The sequence below is a fragment of the Saimiri boliviensis genome, chromosome 8 (assembly GCF_048565385.1).
Source record: "Saimiri boliviensis isolate mSaiBol1 chromosome 8, mSaiBol1.pri, whole genome shotgun sequence".
Taxonomy (NCBI): Eukaryota; Metazoa; Chordata; class Mammalia; order Primates; family Cebidae; genus Saimiri; species Saimiri boliviensis.
The window spans coordinates 42,391,048-42,413,724 of NC_133456.1; the positions used below are offsets into that span (position 1 = coordinate 42,391,048).

The 22,677-nt window shown below is 39.7% G+C and overlaps 1 protein-coding gene across 2 annotated transcripts in view; it reads right to left on the bottom strand.

Moving 5' to 3' along the window:
• Positions 1–384: 384 nt before the first annotated feature.
• The window catches only part of HHLA2 (HHLA2 member of B7 family), an 82,300-nt gene continuing 60,007 nt past the window's right edge, over positions 385–22,677 (bottom strand). For both annotated transcript variants that reach the window (XM_074404413.1, XM_074404411.1), the window contains exons 5-8: positions 21,494–21,811; positions 17,217–17,345; positions 3,770–3,834; positions 385–3,079 (exon numbers count right to left, since the gene is read on the bottom strand). In XM_074404413.1, coding sequence (XP_074260514.1) covers positions 3,017–3,079; positions 3,770–3,834; positions 17,217–17,345; positions 21,494–21,811 — 575 coding nt within the window. In that variant the 3' untranslated portion in view covers positions 385–3,016. The remainder of the gene's footprint in view (positions 3,080–3,769; positions 3,835–17,216; positions 17,346–21,493; positions 21,812–22,677) is intronic.

Here is a 22,677-nt window from a genome sequence, read left to right on the forward strand (position 1 = left end):
CAAAGCATTGTGACAGCTTGAAAATATGGCTCCAGGCCAAAAAGGGGAGCTACCAGAGACCAGAGACAGCTCCCTGAACCCAGAGCTCTTCTAACTCCTGCCAGCCTCCTCCTTCAGCTTTGCAGAGTCCTCGCCAGGTGTGTGTGTGCAGCTCCATGGCAACCAGCAGCAGCTTTTCCTGCAATCACCCACGGCACTGCAGTGGAGGCCAAGACACAGTCATGGGTCCTGTTTGTTCTATGGATTTCCCTTCATCCTTGCTGCTTGCACAGCCGACCAGCAGTGACTTCAGGCCCCAACCAGATGCAGAGTGAACAGCTTGGCATGGACTTCTCCACCAGCAGCTACAATTGTGTAAGGTTGAAGCTCTATAATAAATCTTTATTCTGTCATTCTCTGGTTCTGCCTCCCTGATCCAAACCTGACTCCTATGGGTAGCTTGAAGATTAATTCAGGGACTGAGTGGAATCAGAGGATCCAGGTTCATTCTTTTCTGAATCTCTTGTTGCTGTAAGAAGACTTCAGCAGTTCTGAGCATTTTCTCCTTATACAATATCCTGTCTTTTCTTAAAATGGAGAAACACATTCTCAGAAGCAGACCTCTGGAATACTTTTCCTCATGTCCTACTGAAGATTTCTTTACCTGCTTATGCTGAACCAGTCTAGTGGCAAGAGGACTGCAATTGCCAGGGTTGGCTCAGACAGATCAAAGTGGATCCTCTTGAAAAATCAGGGTACCATTTAGAGCAGGGTGAACCAAATTTGAGTTTTGCAGTTGATGGAGAGGGATGCATAGCCACAGAGTGAAAACTAGCAGGGATGTGTGTCAGGCTGTATCCAAAGCAGTTGCTCCTCTTACCATCAGTCTCAACCTGATGAGAAAACACAAAATGTCTAACAAACATGGAACTTTACTAGGTTTTTTTCCCCCCCTGGAATAGTAATTTTTAAAAACTTCGGTAAAATATAAGTTTGGAATTACCCTTTAATAAGCCAATACTTATATTCAGGAAACATCTCTATATCCCAAACCTTTTCTTAGAAAGTTGCCATTGTCATATTACCAATCCTGAAGTCAGGATGCTATTGTTTCTCCACACCCCAGGCACATACTCAATAAAGTCAAACTTCACACTGGGGATGCATCCCGTTTTATTCTTAAGTATCATAGTCTCTCACTCGGACACAATTTTTAAAAAGGAACCAAGGTTAAGGGGAAGCAGAGATGGTAGACACTTAAATATTATTTCATTGGAGTTTTTCTTCACAATAGAATTTTTTGTTTTTACCATATCTAACTTTAAAAAAATTTTTTTTTTTTACTTTAAGTTCTGGGATACATGTGCAGAACATGCAGGTTTGTTACATAGGTATACATGTGCCGTGGTGGTTTGCCGCACCTTTTGATCCATCCTCTGGGTTCTCTCCCCTTGTTCCCCCACCCCCAACAGGCCCCGACCTGTGATGTTCTCCTTGCTTTGTCAGTGTATCCTCATTGTTCAGCTCCCACTAATAAGTGAGAACATGTGGTTTAGTTTTCTGTTCCGTGTTAGTTTGCTGAGAATGATGTCTTTCAGCTTCATCCATGTCCCTGCTGCAAGGACATGATCTCATTTCTTTTTATGGCTGTATTGTATTCCATGGTATATATGTACCACATTTGTTTTATCCAGTCTGTCATTGATAGGCATTTGGGTTGGTTCCGAGTCTTCACTATTGTAAGTAGTGCTGCAGTAAACATACATGTGCATATATCTTCATAGTAGAATGATTTATAATCCTTTGGGTATATACCCAGTAATGGCATTGCTGGGTCAAATGGTATTTCTGGTTCTAGATCCTTGAGGAATCGCCACACTGTCTTCCACAATGGTTGAACTAATTTACACTCCCACCAACAGTGTAAAAGTATTCTAGTTCTTCACAGCCTTGCCAACAGCTATTGTTTTTTGACTTTTTAATAATCATCATTCTGACTGGAATTCTTAATACTTTGCTATTTGTGGTAACCCATCACAACACTGTAGCAAAAACAGAGTTAACTACGTACAAGGCATAGGATTGTGAAACAGAGATCAGATGATAAAGAAAATTGGACCAGGACCAGGTGACAGTTACATCACAATTCAGAATTTGCTTTCTCTTATGGAGTCAAAACCTTGATCAATGAAGTCATACAAAAGCCTGGTTATAGTGACAAGTTCACAAGCATCAACATTAGACTGTTTCTTTTATGTAAATTGATGACTAAAATTAAGGGAAACAGATCAAGTTAGCTGAGCTTTCCCTTCTCCTCTTGCTTAAAAATGTATATGAAAATCTAAATTTATTAGAAGGTTGGTTAGCAAGATGCCAGTTGAGCTAGAAGAGTTCACATTATCTTCGTAGCTAGTTACTCAACTATACAATCCTGGTATGGTCAGGTGTGACCAACTTCAGAGATGTCAATTCTTGTATAGGGCCCTTTTCCCTAGCAATCTTAAAGATACAGACAGTTTTACTCTTTGGTGTCCCTAAGACTCATCCTAAATCTAATTGGTTACCCTTTATATGAATGTAACCATTCATATAAAACTAGACTAAAATACCTTATCAAATCAGTCATCTTGGTTTCCAGCCTCTAGAAAACTTTTTAACCTTTCCACTAAGGTGACTTCTGTTCTTACCTGCTCTCTCACCCATTATGAGCTGATCAGATTGGGAATCAGCCTAGTGATGCATTTCTTCCAGATTCTTAGTGGAGAGCTCACTGTAACCTCCTGGGCTGACTGCAATGGGAATGTAAACGAGTAAGACAGCTCTTTTCGAAGTTAAATTGGAATCCTTAATATCCAGGCATTTATACTCAATGCAGGTAGTGGGTCAGTGAATGATCCTTACGTCTTGAAAAGTAAATCTCATACTAGAAAATGGTTACAAGTCTTTGCAGTGGTAGAATTCTCCAGTCTGACAGGCCATTGCTTGGAATTGCAGTGAAGAAAGGGTAGACAAAGTCACTGGAGATTGAGGATGCTTGTCATGAGTTGTCACGGTCTTGTCCTGTCTCATTTCCTGTACTGGCTGGATATCCTGAAAGAGGCTAGAACCAAGAAAAATAGACTCTAAGTATCGTTGCTCAAGTCAGAATATCCATTTATATCTTAAATAGTTAACAATAGTAGTGTTTTGGGGTGGGAGATAAGAAGCTTTAGGCTATTGCTTGCATCTGTAATTAAAAATCCATGAGACCATTATAAAATAAATCTGAGTCTTAACAGTTAATTTTAATCTCCTTACTATCTGTTTCAGGGTTTTTAACAGTGGGAAAAACAAGTTTACCATACTCCTGGCCCTCCTTTATATTCCGATTAATGAAACACAGAAAAAATAAAAGGAATGCAGTAAAAAGGAAGTATACAATCAAACTATAATTCACAAGTGAATTATAGTTGTGTTTCTTTTCACTTGTAAACAATACCATGTTTCGTGCCTCTATCAGAAGAATAAGTACATTGGCTCACCCTCATGTGCAAAATGCCATTGGAGATCTCTACAAATAACAATAGGAGACAAGAAGAACAACCATGTATTTAAGCAAGTGGAGCCTATTTAATTACAGACATTGGGAAAAGTCTAATTATATTTTTCTGCTATATTATCCTGCAACCCCTCCTGTTGTTTTTTCTGTATAAAAGTCTTGCATGATAATATGTGAATCAGTCAGAACTTTACCCTTTTAAAGAAGCATTTTCATACTATAAATGGTTTGATAAAGGAAATAATGCCTTACCATGCTTTCATTTTCATTACCAGATGCATTGGTAGCTCTCCCATCAGCACAGACAGGATCTCTTTCTACAGGAAAAAATTAAAATAACTTAAAATAATTTCTTTGCAAGCTCCAAAATTATCCCTTAGTCTTATCTCAATATACTTATGTTATTAGAATCATCTTAGTTACTCTACCTTCATGTCTTTAACAAGCAACATGAAAAATGCATTCAGTGTAAAAACACATCTTTAGAAGCAGCAGCAAATGTGTATGGTTGATCCAAGTGCTCCAAAGCAGGGGAATAAAGGCAGTTCAGTCAGCCCCGCAGTTCCTGGCTCCTTGTGATCCTTGGCCTGGTTCCTACCAACTGCTAACAATGGAAATGTATAGCCAAAGACGGGAGGAGAGTGGTGGTTACGGGAAAAGGGATATGTCATTTCTCAAAGAAGGCCTCCTTTTGGACTTTCCTAAAATATGGCCCTTTAATACATATCCTAGACAAAGTGTATTTTAAAACAGTAATAGAAAAGGGAATTTAAAAATAAAACGTAAACCACAGTCATGAAACGAGAACCAGGGAGCTGGAGCTAGGAAAGGTTTTGTGGCTTTTCATGTAACTGCTTCAAATATATTTTCAGGCCATCTCACTGCAGAAGTATGGAATCTATCTATTTTTTAAAGTGGCCAATACTGTGACAGAGTTTTTACCCATATCTTTTCACTGCTCCTCAGAACCAGAATTCTTCGCTCAGCCATGGAGGCTGACCTCATTGAGCTCCATCAGCAAGGTGTCTGCTCTTCCTGGCTTCTAGTTGGGCTGGAGATCAGAGACAGGGAAGAGTGAAATTAAGCATTCACTCTCCAAGCTTTTTCCCATGTAAGTTCACCTTGATCTGGCTGTGTCCCACAGTTGAAAGTCACTCTGATTTTTTTGAAAGGTTTTTCATGCCTCTATCTGAGACTTCAGTTCTGCTCTGATCTTATTTTTTGTCTTCTGCTACTTTTGAATTTGTTTGCTCTTGCTTCTCTAGTTCTAATTGTGATGTTAGAGTGTAGATTTTAGATCTTTCCTGCTTTCTCATGTGGGGATTTAGTGCTATAAATTTTCCCCATAACACTGCTTTAACTCTGTCCCGGAGATTCTGGTACATTGTGTCTTTGTTCTCATTGGTTTCAAGGAACTTATTTATGTCTGCCTTGATTTCATTATTTTCTGAGTAGTCACTCAGGAGCAGGTTGTTCAGTTTCCTTGTAGTTTTATGGTTTTGAGTGAGTTTCTTAATCCTGAGTTCTAATCTGATTTCACTGTGGTCTGAGAGACAGTTTGTTATGATTTCTATACTTTTGCATTTTCTGAGGAGCGTTTTACTTCCAATTATGTGGTCAATTTTAGAATAAGTGCTATGTGGTGCTAAGATGGATGTATATTTTGTGGATTTGGGGTGGAGAGTTCTGTAGATGTCTGTTAGGTCTGCTTGGTCCAGATCTGAGTTCAAGTCCTGGACATCCTATTAATTTTCTGTCTCATTGACCTAATATTGACAATGTGGTATTAAAGTCTCCTACTATTATTGAGTGGGAGTCTAAGTCTCTTTGCAGTGTGGGAGTCTAAGTCTCTTTGTAGATCTCTAAGAACTTGCTTTATGAATCTGGATTCTCCTGTAGTGGGTGCATGTATATTTAGGATAGTTAGCTCTTGTTGCATTGATCCCTTTACCATTATATAATGCCCTTCTCTGTCTTTGTTGATCTTTGTTGGTTTAAAGGCTGTTTTATCAGAGACCAGGTTTGCAACCTCTGCTTTTTTTGGCTTTCCGTTTGCTTGGCAAATATTCCTCCATCCCTTTATTTTGAGCCTATGTGGGTCTTTGCATGTGAGATGGGTCTCCTGAATACAGCACACTGATAGGTCTTGACTCTTTATCCAGTTTGCCAGTATGTGTCTTTCCATTGGGACATTTAGCTCATTTACATTTAAGGTTTATATTGTTATATGTGAATCTGATTCTGTCATCATGCTGCTAGCTGGTTATTTTGCATATTAGTTGATGCAGTTTCCTCATAGTGTCCTTGGTCTTTATATTGTGGTATGTTTTTCCAGTGGCTGGTACCGGTTTTTCCTTTCAGTGCTTCCTTCAGGAGCTCTTGCAAGGCAGGCCTGGTGATGACAGAATCCCTCAGCATTTGCTTGTCTGTAAAGGATTTTATTTCTCCTTCACTTACAAAGCTTAGTTTGACTGGATATGAAATCCTAGGTTGAAACTTCTTTAAGAATGTTGAATATTGGCCCTCACTCTGTCTTCTGACTTCTAGGGTTTCTGCAGAGAGATCTGCTGTTAGTCTGATGGGCTTCTCTTTGTGACCCTCCCTTTCTTTCTTACTGCCCTTAACATTTTTTCCTTCATTTCAACCTTGGAGAATCTAATGATTATGTGTCTTGAGGTTGCCCTTCTCAAGGAATATCTTAGTGGTGTTCTCTATATGTCCTGAATTTGAATGTTGGCTTGTCTTGCTAGGTTGGGGAAGTTCTCCAGAATAACATCCTGAAGTGTGTTTTCCAACTTGCTTCCATTCTCCCCATCACTTTCAGGGATGCCAATCAATCGTAGGTGTGGTCTTTTCACAGAGTGTCATATTTCTTGGAGGGTTTGTTCTTTCCTTTTCACTCTTTTTTCTCTAATCTTTTCTTCACGCCTTATTGCAGTAAGTTGATTTTCAATCTCTGATATCCTTTCTTCCGTTTGATCAATTTGGCTATTGATATTTATGCAAGCTTCACGAAGTTCTCATGTGATGTTTTTCAGTTTCATCAGGTCAGAGTTTAGTGACTCTCTAAACTGGTTATTTTAGTTAGCAGTTCCTGTAACCTTTTGTCAAGGTTCTTAGCTTCCTTGCATTGAGTTAGAACATGCTTCTTTAGCTCAGGGGAGTCCATTATTACCCACCTTCTGAAGCCTACTTCTGTTAATTCATCAAACTCATTCTCTGTCCATTCTGGTTTTTGGAATTTTTAGCACTTTTGTGCTTGTTTTTCCTCATCTTCATGTATTTATCTACCTTTGATCCTTGAGGCTGATTACCTTTGGATGGGGTTTTGTGTGAGGGTCTTTTGTATTGATGTTGATATTATTGCTTTTTGTTAGTTCTTCTTCTAACAGTTAGGCCCCTCTTCTGCAGGTCTCCTGCAGTTTGCTGGAGGTCCACTCCAACCCTATTTGCAGGGTTATCACTGGTGGAGGCTGGAGAACAGCAAAGATTGATGCCTTCTCCTTCCTCTGGAAGCTTCATCCCAGAGGGGCACCAGTCTGATGCCAATTGGAGATCTCATATATGAGATGTCTGTCAACCCAGGAGCTGGGTTTTTTTTTTTTTTTTAAAAGATTAACAAAATAGATAGAGTGCTATCCACACTAATAAAGAATAAAAGAGAGTAGGATCAAATCGACAAAATAAAAAATGATAAAGGGGATACCACCACTGATTTCACAGAAATACAAGCACCATCAGGGAATACTATAAATATCTCTATGCAAATAAACTAGAAAATCTAGAAAAAAGTGGATAAATTCCTGGACACCCTCCCAAGACTAAACCAGGGAGAAGTCAAATCCCTGAATAGACCAATAACAAGTTCTGAAATTGAGGCAATAATTAATGGCCTAACAACCAATAAAAGCCCAGAACCAAACAGATTCACAGCTGAATTCTACCAGAGGTACAAAGAGGAGCTGGCATCATTCCTTCTGAAACTATTCCAAACAATAAAAAAAGAGGGACTCCTCCCTAACTCATTTTATGAAGCCAGCATCATGCTGATTCCAAAACCTGGCAGAGACACAATATACAAAATGATGATGAACATCGGTGTGAAAATCCTCAATAAAATACTAGCAAACCGAATCCAGCAGCACATCAATATCACTGATGAACATCGATGTGAAAATCCTCAATAAAATACTAGCAAACTGAATCCAGCAGCACATCGAAAAGCTTATCCACCATGATCAAGTCGACTTCATCCCTGGGATGTGAGGCTGGTTCAACATACACTAACCAATAAATGTAACCCATCACATAAACAGAATCAATGACAAAAAAACACTTGATTATCTCAACAGATACAGAAAAGACCTTTAATAAAATTCAATACCACTTCATGCTAAAAACTCTCAATAAACTAGGTATTAATACCTGGAACCAGCCCAAATGCCCATCAATGATAGACTGGATAGGGAAAATGTGGTACATATACACCATGGAATATTACGCAGCCATCAAAAACGATGAGTTCGTGTCCTTTGTAGGGACATGGATGAACCTGGAAACTATCATTCTCAGCAAACTGACACAAGAGCAGAAAATCAAACACCACATGTTCTCACTCGTAGGCGGGTGTTGAACAATGAGAAGACATGGACACAGAGAGGGGAGCACTACACACTGGGGTCCGTTAGGGGGAAATGGGGGAGGGGCGGGGGGGTGGGGAGGTGGGAAGAGATAGCATGGGGAGAAATGACACATACAGGTGAGGGGAAGGAAGGCAGCAAAGCACACTGCCATGTGTGTACCTATGCAACAACCTTGCATGTTCATCACATGTACCCCAAAACCTAAAATGCAATAAAAAAATAAACTAGGTATTGATGGAATATGTCTCAAAATAATAAGAGCAATTTATGACAAACCCATAGCCAATATCATATTGAATAGACAAAAGCTGGGAAGCATTCCCTTTGAAAACCAGCACAAGACAAGGATAGCCTCTCTCATCATAGTTAAACATAGTATTGGAAGTTCTGGCCAGGGCAATTAGGCAAGAAAAAGAAAGAATATTCAAATAAGAACAGAGGAAGCCAAATTGTCTCTGAAGATGACATGATTGTATATTTAGAAAACTTCATCGTCTTAGCCTAAAATCTCCTTAAGCTGATAAGAAACGTCAGCAAAGTCTCAGGATACAAAATCAATGTGCAAAAATCACAAGCATTCTTATACACCAGTAACCAACAAGCAGAGAGCCAAATCATGAGTGAACTCCCATTCACAATTGCTACAAAGAAAATAAAATACCTAGGAATGCAACTTACAAGGGACATGAAGGATATCTTCAAGTAGAACTACAAACTGCTTTCAAGGAAATGAGGACACAACCAAACATGAAAACATTTCATACTTATGGATAGGAAGAATCAATATCATGAAAATGCCATATTGCCCAAAGTAATTTATAGATTCAATGCTATTCCCATCAAGCTACCATTAACTTTTTTTTCACAGAATTAGAACAAACTACTTAAAATTTCACATGGAACCAAAAAAGAGCCCATATAGCCAAGACAATCCTAAGCAAAAGGAACAAAGCTGGAGGTATCATGCTGCCTAAGACTATACTACAATGTTAAAATAACCAAAGCAGACATATAGGTCAATGGAATAGAACAGAGAGTTCAGAAATAGCACACATCTACAACCATCTGATCTTCAACAAATGTGACAAAAACAAGCAATGGGGAAAGGATTCACTGTTTACTAAATTATGCTGAGAAAACTGGCTAGCCATATGCAGAAAACAGAAAGTAGAGCCCATCCTTACACCTTATACAAAAATTAACTCAAATTAAAGACTTAAACCTAAAACCATAAAAACCCTAGAAGAAAACCTAGGAAATAGCATTTCAGGATATAGGCATGGGCAAAAACTTCAGGACTAAAACACCAAAAGCAATTGAAACAAACAAACAAAAAATTAACAAATGGGATCTAATTAAACTAAAGAGCTTCTGCTCAGCAAAAGAAACTATCATCAGAGTGAACAGGCAACCTACAGAATGGGAGAAAATTTTTGCAATCTATCCATCTGACAAAGGTATAATATCCAGAATTTACAACGAACTTTAAATAATTTACAAGAAAAAAACCATCAAAAAGTGGGTGAAGGATATGAACAGACACTTGTCAAAAGAAGACATTTATGTGCCCACAAACATATGAAAAGAGGCTCATTATCACCGGTCATTAGAGAAATACAAATCAAAACCATAGTGAGACACCATCTCCCGCCAGTTAGAATGGCAATCATTAAAAAGTCAAGAAACAATAGATATTGGTGAGGCTGTGGAGAACTAGGAATGCATTTACACTGTTGGTGGGAATGTAAATTAGTTCAAACCATTGTGGAAGACAGTGTGGTGATTCCTCAAGGATCTAGAACCAGAAATACCATTAGACCCAGCAATGCCATTACTGGGTATATGCCCAAAGGATTATGAATCATTCTACTATAAAGACACATGCACATTTATTGCAGCAGTATTCACAATAGCAAATACTTGGAACCAACCCAAATACTCAATGATAGACTGGATAAAGAAATATATACACCATGGAATACTATGTAGCCATAAAAAAGACTGAGTTCATGTCCTTTGCAGGGACATGGAGACATGGATGAGGGACATGGAGACATGGATGAAGCTGGAAATCATAATTCTCAGCAAACTAACACAGGAACAGAAAACCAAACACTGCATGTTCTCACTCATAAGTGGGAGTTGAACAATGAGAACACATGGGCACAGGGAGGGGAATATCATATACTGGGGACTTTCAGGGGGTAAGGGTAAAGAGGAGGGAGAGCATTAGGACAAATACCTAATGCATGTGGGTTTAAAACACAGATGACAGGTTGATAGGTGCAGTAAACCACCAGCGCACATGTATACCTGTGAAACAAAGCTGCACATTCAGTACATGTATCCCAGAACTTAAAATTTAAAAAAAAAAAGCAAGTCATTCTCCTTACAGGGCAACTAATTTTATGCGACTCTCCTTCCAAGTTTTGGAAACTGCTCTCTGTCCTTGTCCCTCCAAGTTTAAGTTTTCTAGTGAATCACATGTTCCCAGCCATGAATACACTGTCTCCTAATTTCTTTAATGCAGTTTTGAGTGTGCCATGTGTTTTCAGTTGAGAACTGACTAAGGCAGACTTCCACAATAGAAACTAAACTACCATTCTTGGGCAGGATGTAGCACCACCTCCCCCATAATTTGAACCTAATCCAATCACAAGGATCAGTATATTAGGTCAATGGTTAACCTTGGGGGACAAGCTAGACTGCCTGTGGTCTCTTCCTATTTCTGGCCAGCCAAGGGTGAGGAACTAGCCTGCCTATTAGTACAAATGATCACAGGGCTAGAACTGGTGAAATGCTTGCTCTCCATTGCCCTTAAAACTTTATTTTCGGAGGCGATCCAAGATGGCTGAATAGATACAACTCCAGCGCACAACACCCAGCGAGAAAGACACAGAAATCCAGAGATCTCCTAGCTCCAACCAAGGTACCAGGTGCATTTCAACAGGTCTGGTCCAACGTTGAGCAAAGCCCGCTCAGGGCAGACCCAGGTGGGGAGGGGTGTGACTTCACCCAGAAAGTGCATCTGACCTGCGAGTTGGAGGCTTCCCCTCTGGCACTCTGGTCCAGATAACAGTGCTTCCCCCAAAGCCTCAGCAATACACAGAACAGGGGATTTTTGCCAGTCAAGCACCGGGAATTACAGGTGAGGAGTTGAAGAATAATCCAGGATGGTGTCCTGGATTGGCACACAGACCTAAACAGACGCATAAGCCCAAAGGTGGCCCGGAGAACCTGCAGACTGAGCTATTGCCCCCTCCGCCCCACCCAGAGAGAGAGGGAGCTGTAAGCGGGAGCAGCTGGGTGGGCCCCCACCCCATGACTGGAGAGAGAGGAAACTGAAAGGGGGAGATGGCCGGGTGAGGCTGGGCCGGTCCCTACCCTCCCCCACAAACCCCAGAGGGCTGAAGCTCTGACTCTAGCAGGTTGTGCAGCCAGTGCCACAGTCTGAGCTGAACCCTGAATGATCCAGCCCAGTGGAGGAAGGGTACAACCCACCACTAGAGGGGTGGGACTGGGCTACATGTTTTAACAAAAAACACAGGAAACCTACATAGCAACAGGATGGCATTCTTGACATCCCCTCAGCGCCTACAAGTCAGCAGAAGAGGTAGGCCTAATCTCCCAACATAAACAAAAAAGACACAGGAAGCTTCCCTAGTAACCTGAAGGAGTCCCTAGAAACCCAGTAGCGCCTCCACAGGCAGACAAGCGACCTCATCAAGCAGCTCCCTGACAACACAGCCAGGTAAACCCACAAAGATGGGGAAAAACCAGCACAAAAAAGATGAAACCATCAAAGACCAGAACACTTCTCCTTCAAAGGATCACAACTCCTCAACAACACAGGATCACATCATGACTGAGAAGGTGTGCAACGAATTGACAGAAACAGGCTTCAGAAGGTGGATAATAACAAACTTTTCTGAGCTAAAGGAACATGTTCTAACTCAATGCAAAGAAACCAAAAACCTTGAAAAAAGGTTAGACGAAATGCTAACTAGAATAACCAGCTTAGAGAAGAACATAAATGACTTGGAGTTGAAAAACACAGCAAAAGAACCACGTGAAGCAAACACAAGTTTTAATAGCTGAATTGATCAAGCAGAAGAAAGGATATCAGAAATTGAAGATCAACTCAGTGAAATAAAAAGAGAAAGCAAGACAAGAGAAAAAGAGAGTGAAAAATAATAAACAAAGCCCCCAAGAAATATGGGATTATGTGGAAAGACCTAACCTATGCTTGACTGGTGTACCTGAATATGGGGAGAATGAATCCAAGCTGGAAAACACCCTCCAGGATTTTATCCAGGAGAACTTCCCAAGCCTAGCAAGGCAGTCCAAATTTCAAATTCAAGAAATACAGAGAATTCCACAAAGATATTCCTCAAGAAGAGCAACCCTAAGGCACATAATTGTCAGATTCACCAGGGTCGAAATGAAGGAAAAAATGCTAAGGGCAGCCACAGAGAAACGTCAGGTCACCCACAGAGGGAGGCCAATCAGACTCACAGCAGATCTCTTGGCAGAAACTCTACAAGCCAGAAGAGAGTGAGGGCCAATATTCAACATCCTTAAAGAAAAGAACTTTCAGCCCAAAATCTCATATCCAGACAAACTAAGCTTCATAAGTGAAAGAGAAATAAAATCCTTCAAGAACAAGCAATTATTGAGAGATTTTTGTCACCACCAGACCTGCCCTACAAGAGCTCCTAAAAGACACACTAAGCATGGAAAGGAACAACTGCCAGTCACTGCAAAAGCAAACTAGTAGGCAAAGACCAAAAATATAATGAAGAAAATGAGTCAACTAATGGGAAAGAAAACCAGTCCATAACAAAATGGCAGGATCAAATTCATAAATAACAACAGAAATATTTAATGTAAACAGCCTAAACACCCCAATCAAAAGACACAGACTGGAAAACTGGATTAAAAAGTCAAAACCCATTGGTGTGCTGGACTCAGGAAACCCATCTCACATACAAAGAAACACATAGACTCAACATAAAGGGATGGAAGAAGATTTATCAAGCAAATGGAGAACAACAACAACAAAAAGCAGGGGTTGCAATCTTAGTCTCTGATAAAATGGACTTCAAAGATCAAAAGAGACAAAGAAGGGTATTACATAATGGTAAAAGGATCAATCCAACAAGAAGAGCTAACTATCCTAAATACATATGCACCCAACACAGAAGCACCCAGATAAATAAAGCAAGTTCTTAACGACCTAAAATGAGATTTAGACTCCCACACAATGACAGTGGGAGACTTCAACACTGCACTGTCAATATTAGATCAATGAGACAGAAAATTAACAAGGATATCCAGGACTTGAATGCAGACCTGGACCAAGTGGATCTAATAGACATATACAGAACGCTCCACCCCAAAGCCACAGAATATACATTTTTCTCAGCACCACATTGCACTTACTCTAAAATTGACCACATCATTGGAAGCAAATCACACCTCAGCAAATACAAAAGAACAGAAATCATGCTGATAACAAAACCAGGCAGAGAATCAACTGAAAAAAAAAAAACTTCAGGCCAATATCCATGATGAACATTGATGCAAAAATCTTCAGTAAACTACTGGCAAACGGATTGCAACAGCACATCAAAAAGCTTACCCATCACGATCAAGTAGGCTTCATCCTGGGGATACAAGGCTGGTACAACATAGGCAAATCCATAAACGTAATCCATCACATAAACTGAACCAAAGACAAAAACCACGATTATCTGAACAGATGCAGAGAAGGCCTTTGATAAAATTCAACAGACTTCATGCTAAAAACTCTCAATAAACTAGGTATTGACCAAATGTATCATAAAATGATAAAAGCTATATATGACAAATCTACAGCCAATATCATACTGAATGGGCAAAAGCTAAAAGCATTCCCTTTGAAATCTGGCACTAGACAAGGATGCCCTCTCTCACCACTCGTATTCAATATAGTATTAGAAGGTCTAGCCAGAGCAATCAGGCAAGAAAAAGAAATAAAGCGTATTCAATTAGGAAAGAAGAAAGTCAAACTGTCTCTATTTGCAGATAACATAATTGTATATCTAGAAGACCCCTCGTCTCAGCCCAAAATCTTCTCAAACTGATAAGCAACTTCAGCAAAGTCTCAGGATACAAAAATCAATGTGCAGAAATCACAAGCATTCCTATATACCAATAACAGCCAAACAGCCAAATCAAGAGTGAACTACTATTCACAATTGCTACAAAGAGAATAAAATACCTAGGAATACAACTAACAAAGGATGTGAAGGATGTCTTCAAGGAGAACTACAAACCACTGCTCAATGAAATAAGAGGACACAAACAGATGGAATAACATTCCAGGCTCATGGTTAGAAAGAATTATTATCATGATAATGGCCATGCTGCCCAAAGTAATCTATAGATTCAATGCTATCCCCATCAAGCTACCAATGACCTTCTTTGCAGAACTGGAAAAAAATCACTTTAAACTTCATGTGAAATCACAAGAGAGTCCACATAGCCAAGACAATTCTAAGCAAAAAGAACAAAGCAGGAGGCATCACACTGCTGGACTTAAAACTATACTACAAGGCTACAGTAATCAAAACAGCATGGTACTGCTACCAAAACAGAGACATAGACCAATGGAACAGAACAGAGGCACCAGAAGAAACGCCACACATCTACAACCATCTGATCTTTGACAAACCCGGCAAAAGCAAGCAATGGGGAAAGGACTCCATGTTTAATAAATGGTGTTGGGAAAACTGGCAAGCAATGTGCAGAAAGCAGAAACTGGACCCCTTCCTGACACCTTATACTAAAATTAACTCCAGATGGATTAAAGATTTAAACATAAAACCTAACACCATAAAAACCCTAGAAGAAAACCTAGGCAATACCATTCAGGACACAGGCATAGGCAAGGACTTCATGACTACAATACCAAAAGCAATGGCAATAAAAGCCAAGATAGACAAATGGGCTCTAACTAAAATTCAGAGGTTCTATATAGCAAAATAAACCATCATTAGAGCAAATCAGCAACCAACAGAATGGGAAGAAAATTTTGCCATCTACCCATCTGACAAAGGCTAATAACCAGAATCTACGATGAACTAAAACAGATATACAAGAAACAACAACCCCATTCAAAAGTGAGCAAAAGATATGAACAGATACTTTTCAAAAGAAAACATATATCAAGCCAACAAACATATGAAAAAATGCTCATCATCACTGGTCATTAGAGAAATGCAAATCAAAACCACATTGAGATATCATCTCACACCAGTTAGAATGGGGATCATTGAAAAATCTGGAGACAACAGATGCTGGAGAGGATGCGGAGAAATAGGAACACTCTTACACAGTTGGTGGGAGTGTAAACTAGTTCAACCATTGTGGAAGACAGTGCGGTGATTTCTCAAGGATCTAGAAAGGGAAATTCCATTTGAGCCAGCAATCCCATTACTGGGCATATACCCAAAGAACTATAAATCGTTCTACTATAAAGACACATGCACACATATATTCACTGCAGCCCTCTGTACAATAGCAAAGACCTGGAACCAACCCAAATGCCCATCAATGATAGACTGGACAAGGAAAATGTGGTACATATACACCATGGAATACTATGAAGCCATAAAAAAACGATGAGTTCGTGTCCTTTGTAGGGAGTTGGATGAATCTGTAAACCACCATTCTCAGCAAACTGACACAAGAACAGAAAGCCAAACACCGCATGTTCTCACTCATAGGAGGGTGTTGAACAATGAGAACACGTGGCCTCAGGGAGAGGAGCATCACACACTGGAGGCAGTTGGAGAGGGTAGGGGAGAGACAGCGGGGGGTAGGGAGGGAGTGGAAGGTGGGGAGGGATAACATGGGGAGAAATGCCAGATATAGTATGCACCTAAAGTTAAATAAATTTTTTAAAAAATTAAATAAATAAAACTTTATTTTTAACAATGCTTTCTGCTATAACCCAAACTTCCTAACTTTGGCAGGGGCAATAAGCAAATATCAACCAGAAGAACATATAAAAGGGACATAGGATCTATCTCAAGTTCCCAGGACACCCAGAGCCTTCTCAGGGGGATAATGGAATAAGGAAAAACTTCTGGGGGCCTTGACCTGCCTCTGCTACTAGCTGGCTCAGTGATCTTAGACAATCCACCTAAATCTATTTCACATACCTCCTTAGCACATGAGCTAACTTCCTGGATTCCTGTTTCCTGATTTGTAAAATGTGGAGATCTACTAGATCTAAGTTTTGCCCAGATGCTCTCTAGCTCAAAATTTTATAAGTAAAAGCAAAGTACTTTAGGAAAGTCCTCCCTAAACATTCTATACATGAACATGGCATCTTAAGATATTTTAAATTACTATAAACAGTAAGGTTTCTTGCATAAAATTTAGAAAATAAATTTAATTGAGCAACAATTAAAATGAAATGACCCATAAGAACCAATTTCCAATTACAGCACCAATCTTGACTAAGCTCAGAGCAAAGGAGAACAAGCAGAGCCCAGGGACTTAAGGAGGTATCTGGGTTCCTTCTGAGGTATGAGGGTAAGGAAGAACTCATGGTCCTATCACTCCAAAGGCAGCTGCTTAAAGCTTTGGCTTTTTTCTTTCCAGATAGCTTTCAATGCAGGATGATTAAGTCATGCTGGTTATCATTTTAATGCTACATTAAATTTTTAAGATTACATGTGATCGTTAACTTAATTAATTTCCCAATTATTTATTGACAGTAGTAGGAAATCTAAAACCAATGGCAGTGTGCTGCAATAAGCATGCTTGTATACAGTTTGGTGTACCTCTGCTCAGGTAACTCAAGATAAATTCCTAGAAGTAGAATGGTTAGATGGAAATGTAGGAGCATTTTAAAAGATTTTGGATGACTTTTGTGAATGATCCTCCAGAAAATTCAGATCAATTTACATGCCCAGTAGCTGTTCAGGCATGTATTTCCATGTTATATTTAGGACACGTGATGTGGAACACCTGGGACAGAGCTCAAATTCTTCCTGAGATATTACCTCTGCAACGTTTTACCAGATAAATCCGAAGAGCAGCCAAACTCAGAAGAGCTACAGGAACTGCCAGAATCAGACAGTACACCAAAATCTGTAAACTTCTGTCACAGGAAGCGGTTTCTTGGCTTGATTCTAAATAAAACAGAGAAACAAAGTCTGTGAACTGGAAGAAAAATTACCAAATAAGAAATGTATGGGTGGGTGAGGGTGGAGTATGTTTACTATTTTTAAAACGAGTTGTTTCTGCATTACAGGTAGGAGGCTGAATTCATATGAAGACATTTTACACAATAAAAAGGTCCTTTAGGATAAAGCCAAGAGCCCAGACTGGATAGGAGAGTTTGTCATGAGCATAAATATCTCCCAGTCTCGGTGTATCTATTGTGGAAAAACTCCAGATACCATAATATTATTGGAGATTGGTGGGGCTTGGGGGAGCTGGGAGAAAAGTCTGAAAACTGGAGAGGCAATAAGTCTATTATGGATTTTCAGTTTCTATTGCTTTGTACTGTAAAACATTTTTATAAAGGAGTAATTATGTCCATAAACTAGCCTCAGTGAGGATGAAGTAAGAGTGCAGTCCACCACTAGCTTAGAGAAGACAGGGTCCTAAGGGAACAGTGATAAGTTCAGAGGTGATAAAAGGAGCTGAGCAGAAGCCATGGTCTTGAGTTAGAGGTGACAGGTGACCACAGAGATAATAGGCACAGTAGTCCCCACTTATCCATGGGGGATACATTCCAAGACCCCCAAGTGGATGCCTGAAACCTTAGAACCAAACCCTATGCATACTATGCACTAATTTCTCTTTCCATTTTCACAGTTTTATAGATAAAAGATTTGTTCTTACTGTAGATCTTAGCAACCTCGACATATACTTTCCCCCAAGCCTCCACCCCACTGAGAGCTTTCACTTAAAGGAGGCACTTTGCGGCTTCTCTTTGGTGTATCCGAATCACCAGCATCATTATTCTTGTGCTTTGAGGCCAAGTAAAATAAGGGGTACTTCAACACAAGCACTGCTATTTCATGACAGGAGGTCTGACTCCCTGGAGGGCTAAGTGACTAATAGGCAGGTAGCATCCGCAGTGTGACATGCTGGACAAAGGGAGGATTCACATCCAAGGCAAGATGGAGCCAGATGACATGCGATTTTATCACGCTACTCAGCATGGCACACAATCTAAAATTGCTTATTTCTGGAATTTTCCTTTTAAAAATTTCAGATTGTGGTTGACAAACTACAGCAAAGGAGGACCTGCTGATGGTGTTTGGAGCTCCTCAGAAATAACTGGAGGAGCCTAAACCTTCTCTAGCATCTCAGTCAGGACTAGATTTGTTGAAATTAGTATTATTCAACAATTAATGGAAGTGGGGACTCCAGAGACCCTGAGTTACCAAAGTCAGAACCCTGCTAACCTTGTGATCTATGTTCTACTAAAATATGGGCAGCAAGCATTTCAGCACAAAGGCCAATTCAGGGGGGAAATGTTTGTGGCTATCCTTTAAAATGAATAGCTCTGTTTATATAACAAATGTCATTTTCTATGAACATATTATAGTGTTTTACAACTAATAAATATTAATCTTTCCACATCTTTGTATCATTCAGAAATTCTATACAGGAGTCCCCTTTACCAACATGGTTTCACTTCCTGAGGTTTCAGTTACCCGTGGTCAACTATAGTCCAAACATAACCAAATGGAAAATTCCAGGAATAAAAAACTCGTAAGTTTTAAATTGCATGCCATTCTGTGTACGTGATGAAATGTGTTGTGCCCCTCCATCCCACCTGGGACATGACTGTACCTTTTGTCCAGCATATCCATGTTGTACACACTACTGCCATGAGTCATTTAGTAGCCATCTCAGTTTTCACATTGACCGTCACAGCATAACAATACTTGTGTTCAAGTAACCCTTATTTTCTTTAAGAATGGTCCCAAAGCACAAGAGAAGTGATGACGGCAATTTAGATATACCAAAAAGAACCCATAAAGAACTTGCTTTAATGAAACAATTAATGCTCCTGACTTAAGAAAAACCACATATTGGGGTTGCTAGATCTATGGTGAAAATGAATCTTCTATCTGTAAAATTGTGAAGAAAGAAAAAAGAAAATACATTAGTTTTGATTTCACACCTCAAACTACAACAATTATGGCCACAGTGTGTTATATGTGCTCACTTAAGATGGAGATGGCATTAAATTTGAGGGTGGAAGACATGAACAGAAATGTGTTCTGGTTGACAATATGTTGCACTGGAAAGCCTTGGACTTACATGAAGACTTCAGCAAGAGATTCCTTGAAACAGGCCATTTACTGCAAGTAGAGGATGGCTACACAGATTTAGAAATATGCTTGGACTGAAAAATATAAAAATTACTGGGGAGGCTGTGTCTGCTGCTGCTGAAGCTACAGCCACATTTCTGTCCAAAGCAAGTATTTAATTGCAATGAAAACAAGCTCTGCTAGAAGATGTCCAGTAGCACCTACATTCACTGAAGTGTGAATGAGGCACCGAGGCATAAACATGGAAGAACAGATTAATCCTGGTACCTTGTGGAAATGCATATATAGGGTTTGGTACTGTCCATAGTTTCAGGAATCCACTGAGGCTCTTGGAACATATTCCCCATGGAAAGGGGGGACTACTGTACCTATATAAATGAGAGATTAAGTAGAAATGTTAGATTAACTTTCTAAAGTGTTTTCATATGTATATTTCTTCCTCCTAAAGGAAATCCTGCAAGGTATAGCAGCTACTTCTCACTGCACTCATGACCCTCAGGTTCCCCCATCTGTAAAGATACTTGCCTAAGGTCACATACTGATTCAGCATCAAAACTTAGCAAGAATTATTTAATTCCATTCAGCTTAGCGCAGTCTTAATAGAGCAGGTCTAGATTCAAGGAATCATAAGTACCCCTATCTTGTTGTAGCACCTCCTGGGAAAGGCAGCAAATGGAAAAGTCACAATTCAGAATAGGAAACCAAGTTCCTTGAAAGGATGATATTTACCGGTACCAAGACTGTTTTGCCCTGTTCCCTGCCCTGCTGAGGTGGCGGGGAAGGGTGAGCACACCCTCCCCTAGCCCCACCTGGCCAACGTTTACTTGAGAATGAGAGGTTCTAAAAATACTCTTTTGTTAGAGATGGAATGGTCCTGATGATGTTTCACTTTTTGTGAACTGAAAATTAGATCTTTGGGTGGGAAGATGGGCCATATGTGGTCTTTAGGATGTTTCTTCTTGACTTTTTTTTTTTTTTACACTCCAAAATGAATCCAACATGAGGCAACATTTTTAAAAATAGATTGCAGGCTTAACTGTATTTTACATAAAACTGACACTTTTATTTTTGGAGAAAAATAGGAGCTTCAAATGCGGCCCCAGTTTTTCATTCTCTACTCTCAAAGTGGCAGCTCTATAAAGGGAGTGTTATTACTCAATGTCCAGAAGCTTCTATGTGTTTGAAGATCCCATAACCTAAAGGACACCTCTGTGCTCTTAGCGCCAAATCTCACTACATAGAATCACCAAAACTTCAAATGTTATTTCTCCTAATTGAAATGATAGAAATATTTCTAAAACGTGAGTTCTACTGGTTCAAATATCTTTACTGAAGGACAGAAAAAGTTGCCATGATTTGCCATGATGTGAAGTTGATAGTTTAAGGGTGGGATAATCCAGCTCACCTAGAAGGTCAGCTGCATGAGTATATATTCCGTGATTCAATGGTAAGTTGACTAGAAATATTTTTGGCAGTGAACTATCAAGAGAGGTAAAAATGAATGGAACAAGGAATATATATATATTTGGTGCTTCAAATATTGTGGTGACTGTTTCCCAGTCCATAGACACTGTCATGTTTTCCCAGCATTCTTCAGGACCCCAATTGTAATTTCCTAATGTGCCTCTGGCCTTGACTTCCCAAATCCCAGGCCTAAGGTACATATTAGGCACAGCAGTGAGCAGAAATGGAAGATACTCAGCCCATAGAGTCATCAAAATGTATGTTTCCTCTTCATTTCTGAAGCCCCAAAATCCTAAAAAAGAAATCTGTGGGAATATTTTTTTTTTTTTTCAAAACAGGACTTTTGTGTAGTTGAAGGAGAGGGTAATCAACATCCTGACCAGAAATATCCCTGTAGATTATATTTTGAGAGGGTATCAATGTAAAGTATTCTTGAAAAGTCAACGTTATTTTCTGTTTGATATTCACAAACCTCCAATGGTACAGCCAAAACCCATTATCCAAACCTACTTACAGCTTACCTACATGCACTGTGTGGATGGTGAGTAAAGTATATTCGTCTGAAGAAATATTGCATAAATATTCCCCACTGTCTGAAAGATGAAGATGCATCAAATTCATAGAGAAGTCACCCTGGTTTATCAGCTCTTCATTCCATGAGAATCGGGGTTCACTGATAGTTGCATTCTGTGAGGAGCTCAGATAGCAAGCAAGGACAGAGAAAGTCCCATTTTCCACTCTGGACCAAGTAACTTTGAAGTCTTGGTTTGGTGAAAAATAATCATTTACAAGTTGACATGGGAGTGAAACGTTTTCACTTTGTGTTTTATGAAGGCCATCTAACAACAGAATAGAAAAGAAAACATCAATGAAGATAAACATTTCAAAAGAATTTTCTATGTTACACTTAGAAAGCAGGGAACAAAGGTGCTAATACTAATGTCTTTGCAAATAACTTTTTGGAAAGTAATTAGATATTTGTGCTGTGGTTTCTTAAAAAGCAAATTTTACTATCCCTATTTTAAAGTTTCCCACCAAGGTTAGTTTAGACCTTCAAGAAGGGCTAAGCCAGAACTAGCTAGAGGGGTGATGCACTTGTTTTAACTCGGAACCTGACAGCACTCAGAAATAAGCTTGGACTGAAAAATATAAAAAATACTAGAGAGGCTGTGTCTGCTGATGATGAAGCTACAGCCACATTTCCATCCAAAGCAAGTCTTTAATTGCAATGAAAACAAGCTCTGCTGGAAGAAGATGCCCAATACAACCTGCATTCATAGAAGTGTGAATGAGGCCCTGAGGCATGCTGCTACCAATTACTAGCTGATTAAACTCAATGTTCTCCTTCTGTTGGCCCCTCAAATGCTGATGTTCCCCAGAACACCTCCGTTTGTTACCCTACCTGCTCTAGTGGTCTCTAACTTCTATGGCCTCACTACTTCTTAATCTCTTTGTCTAGACAAAATCTTTTTCTGCATGTAAGAATATTTACAGTTAGGCCGGGCGTGGTGGCTCAAGCCTGTAATCCCAGCACTTTGGGAGGCCGAGGCGGGTGGATCACGAGGTCAAGAGATTGAGACCATCCTGGCCAACGTGGTGAAACCCCGTCTCTACTAAAAATACAAAAAAAAATTAGCTGGGCATGGTGGCTCGTGCCTGTAATCCCAGCTACTCAGAGGTTGAGGCAGGAGAATTGCCTGAACCC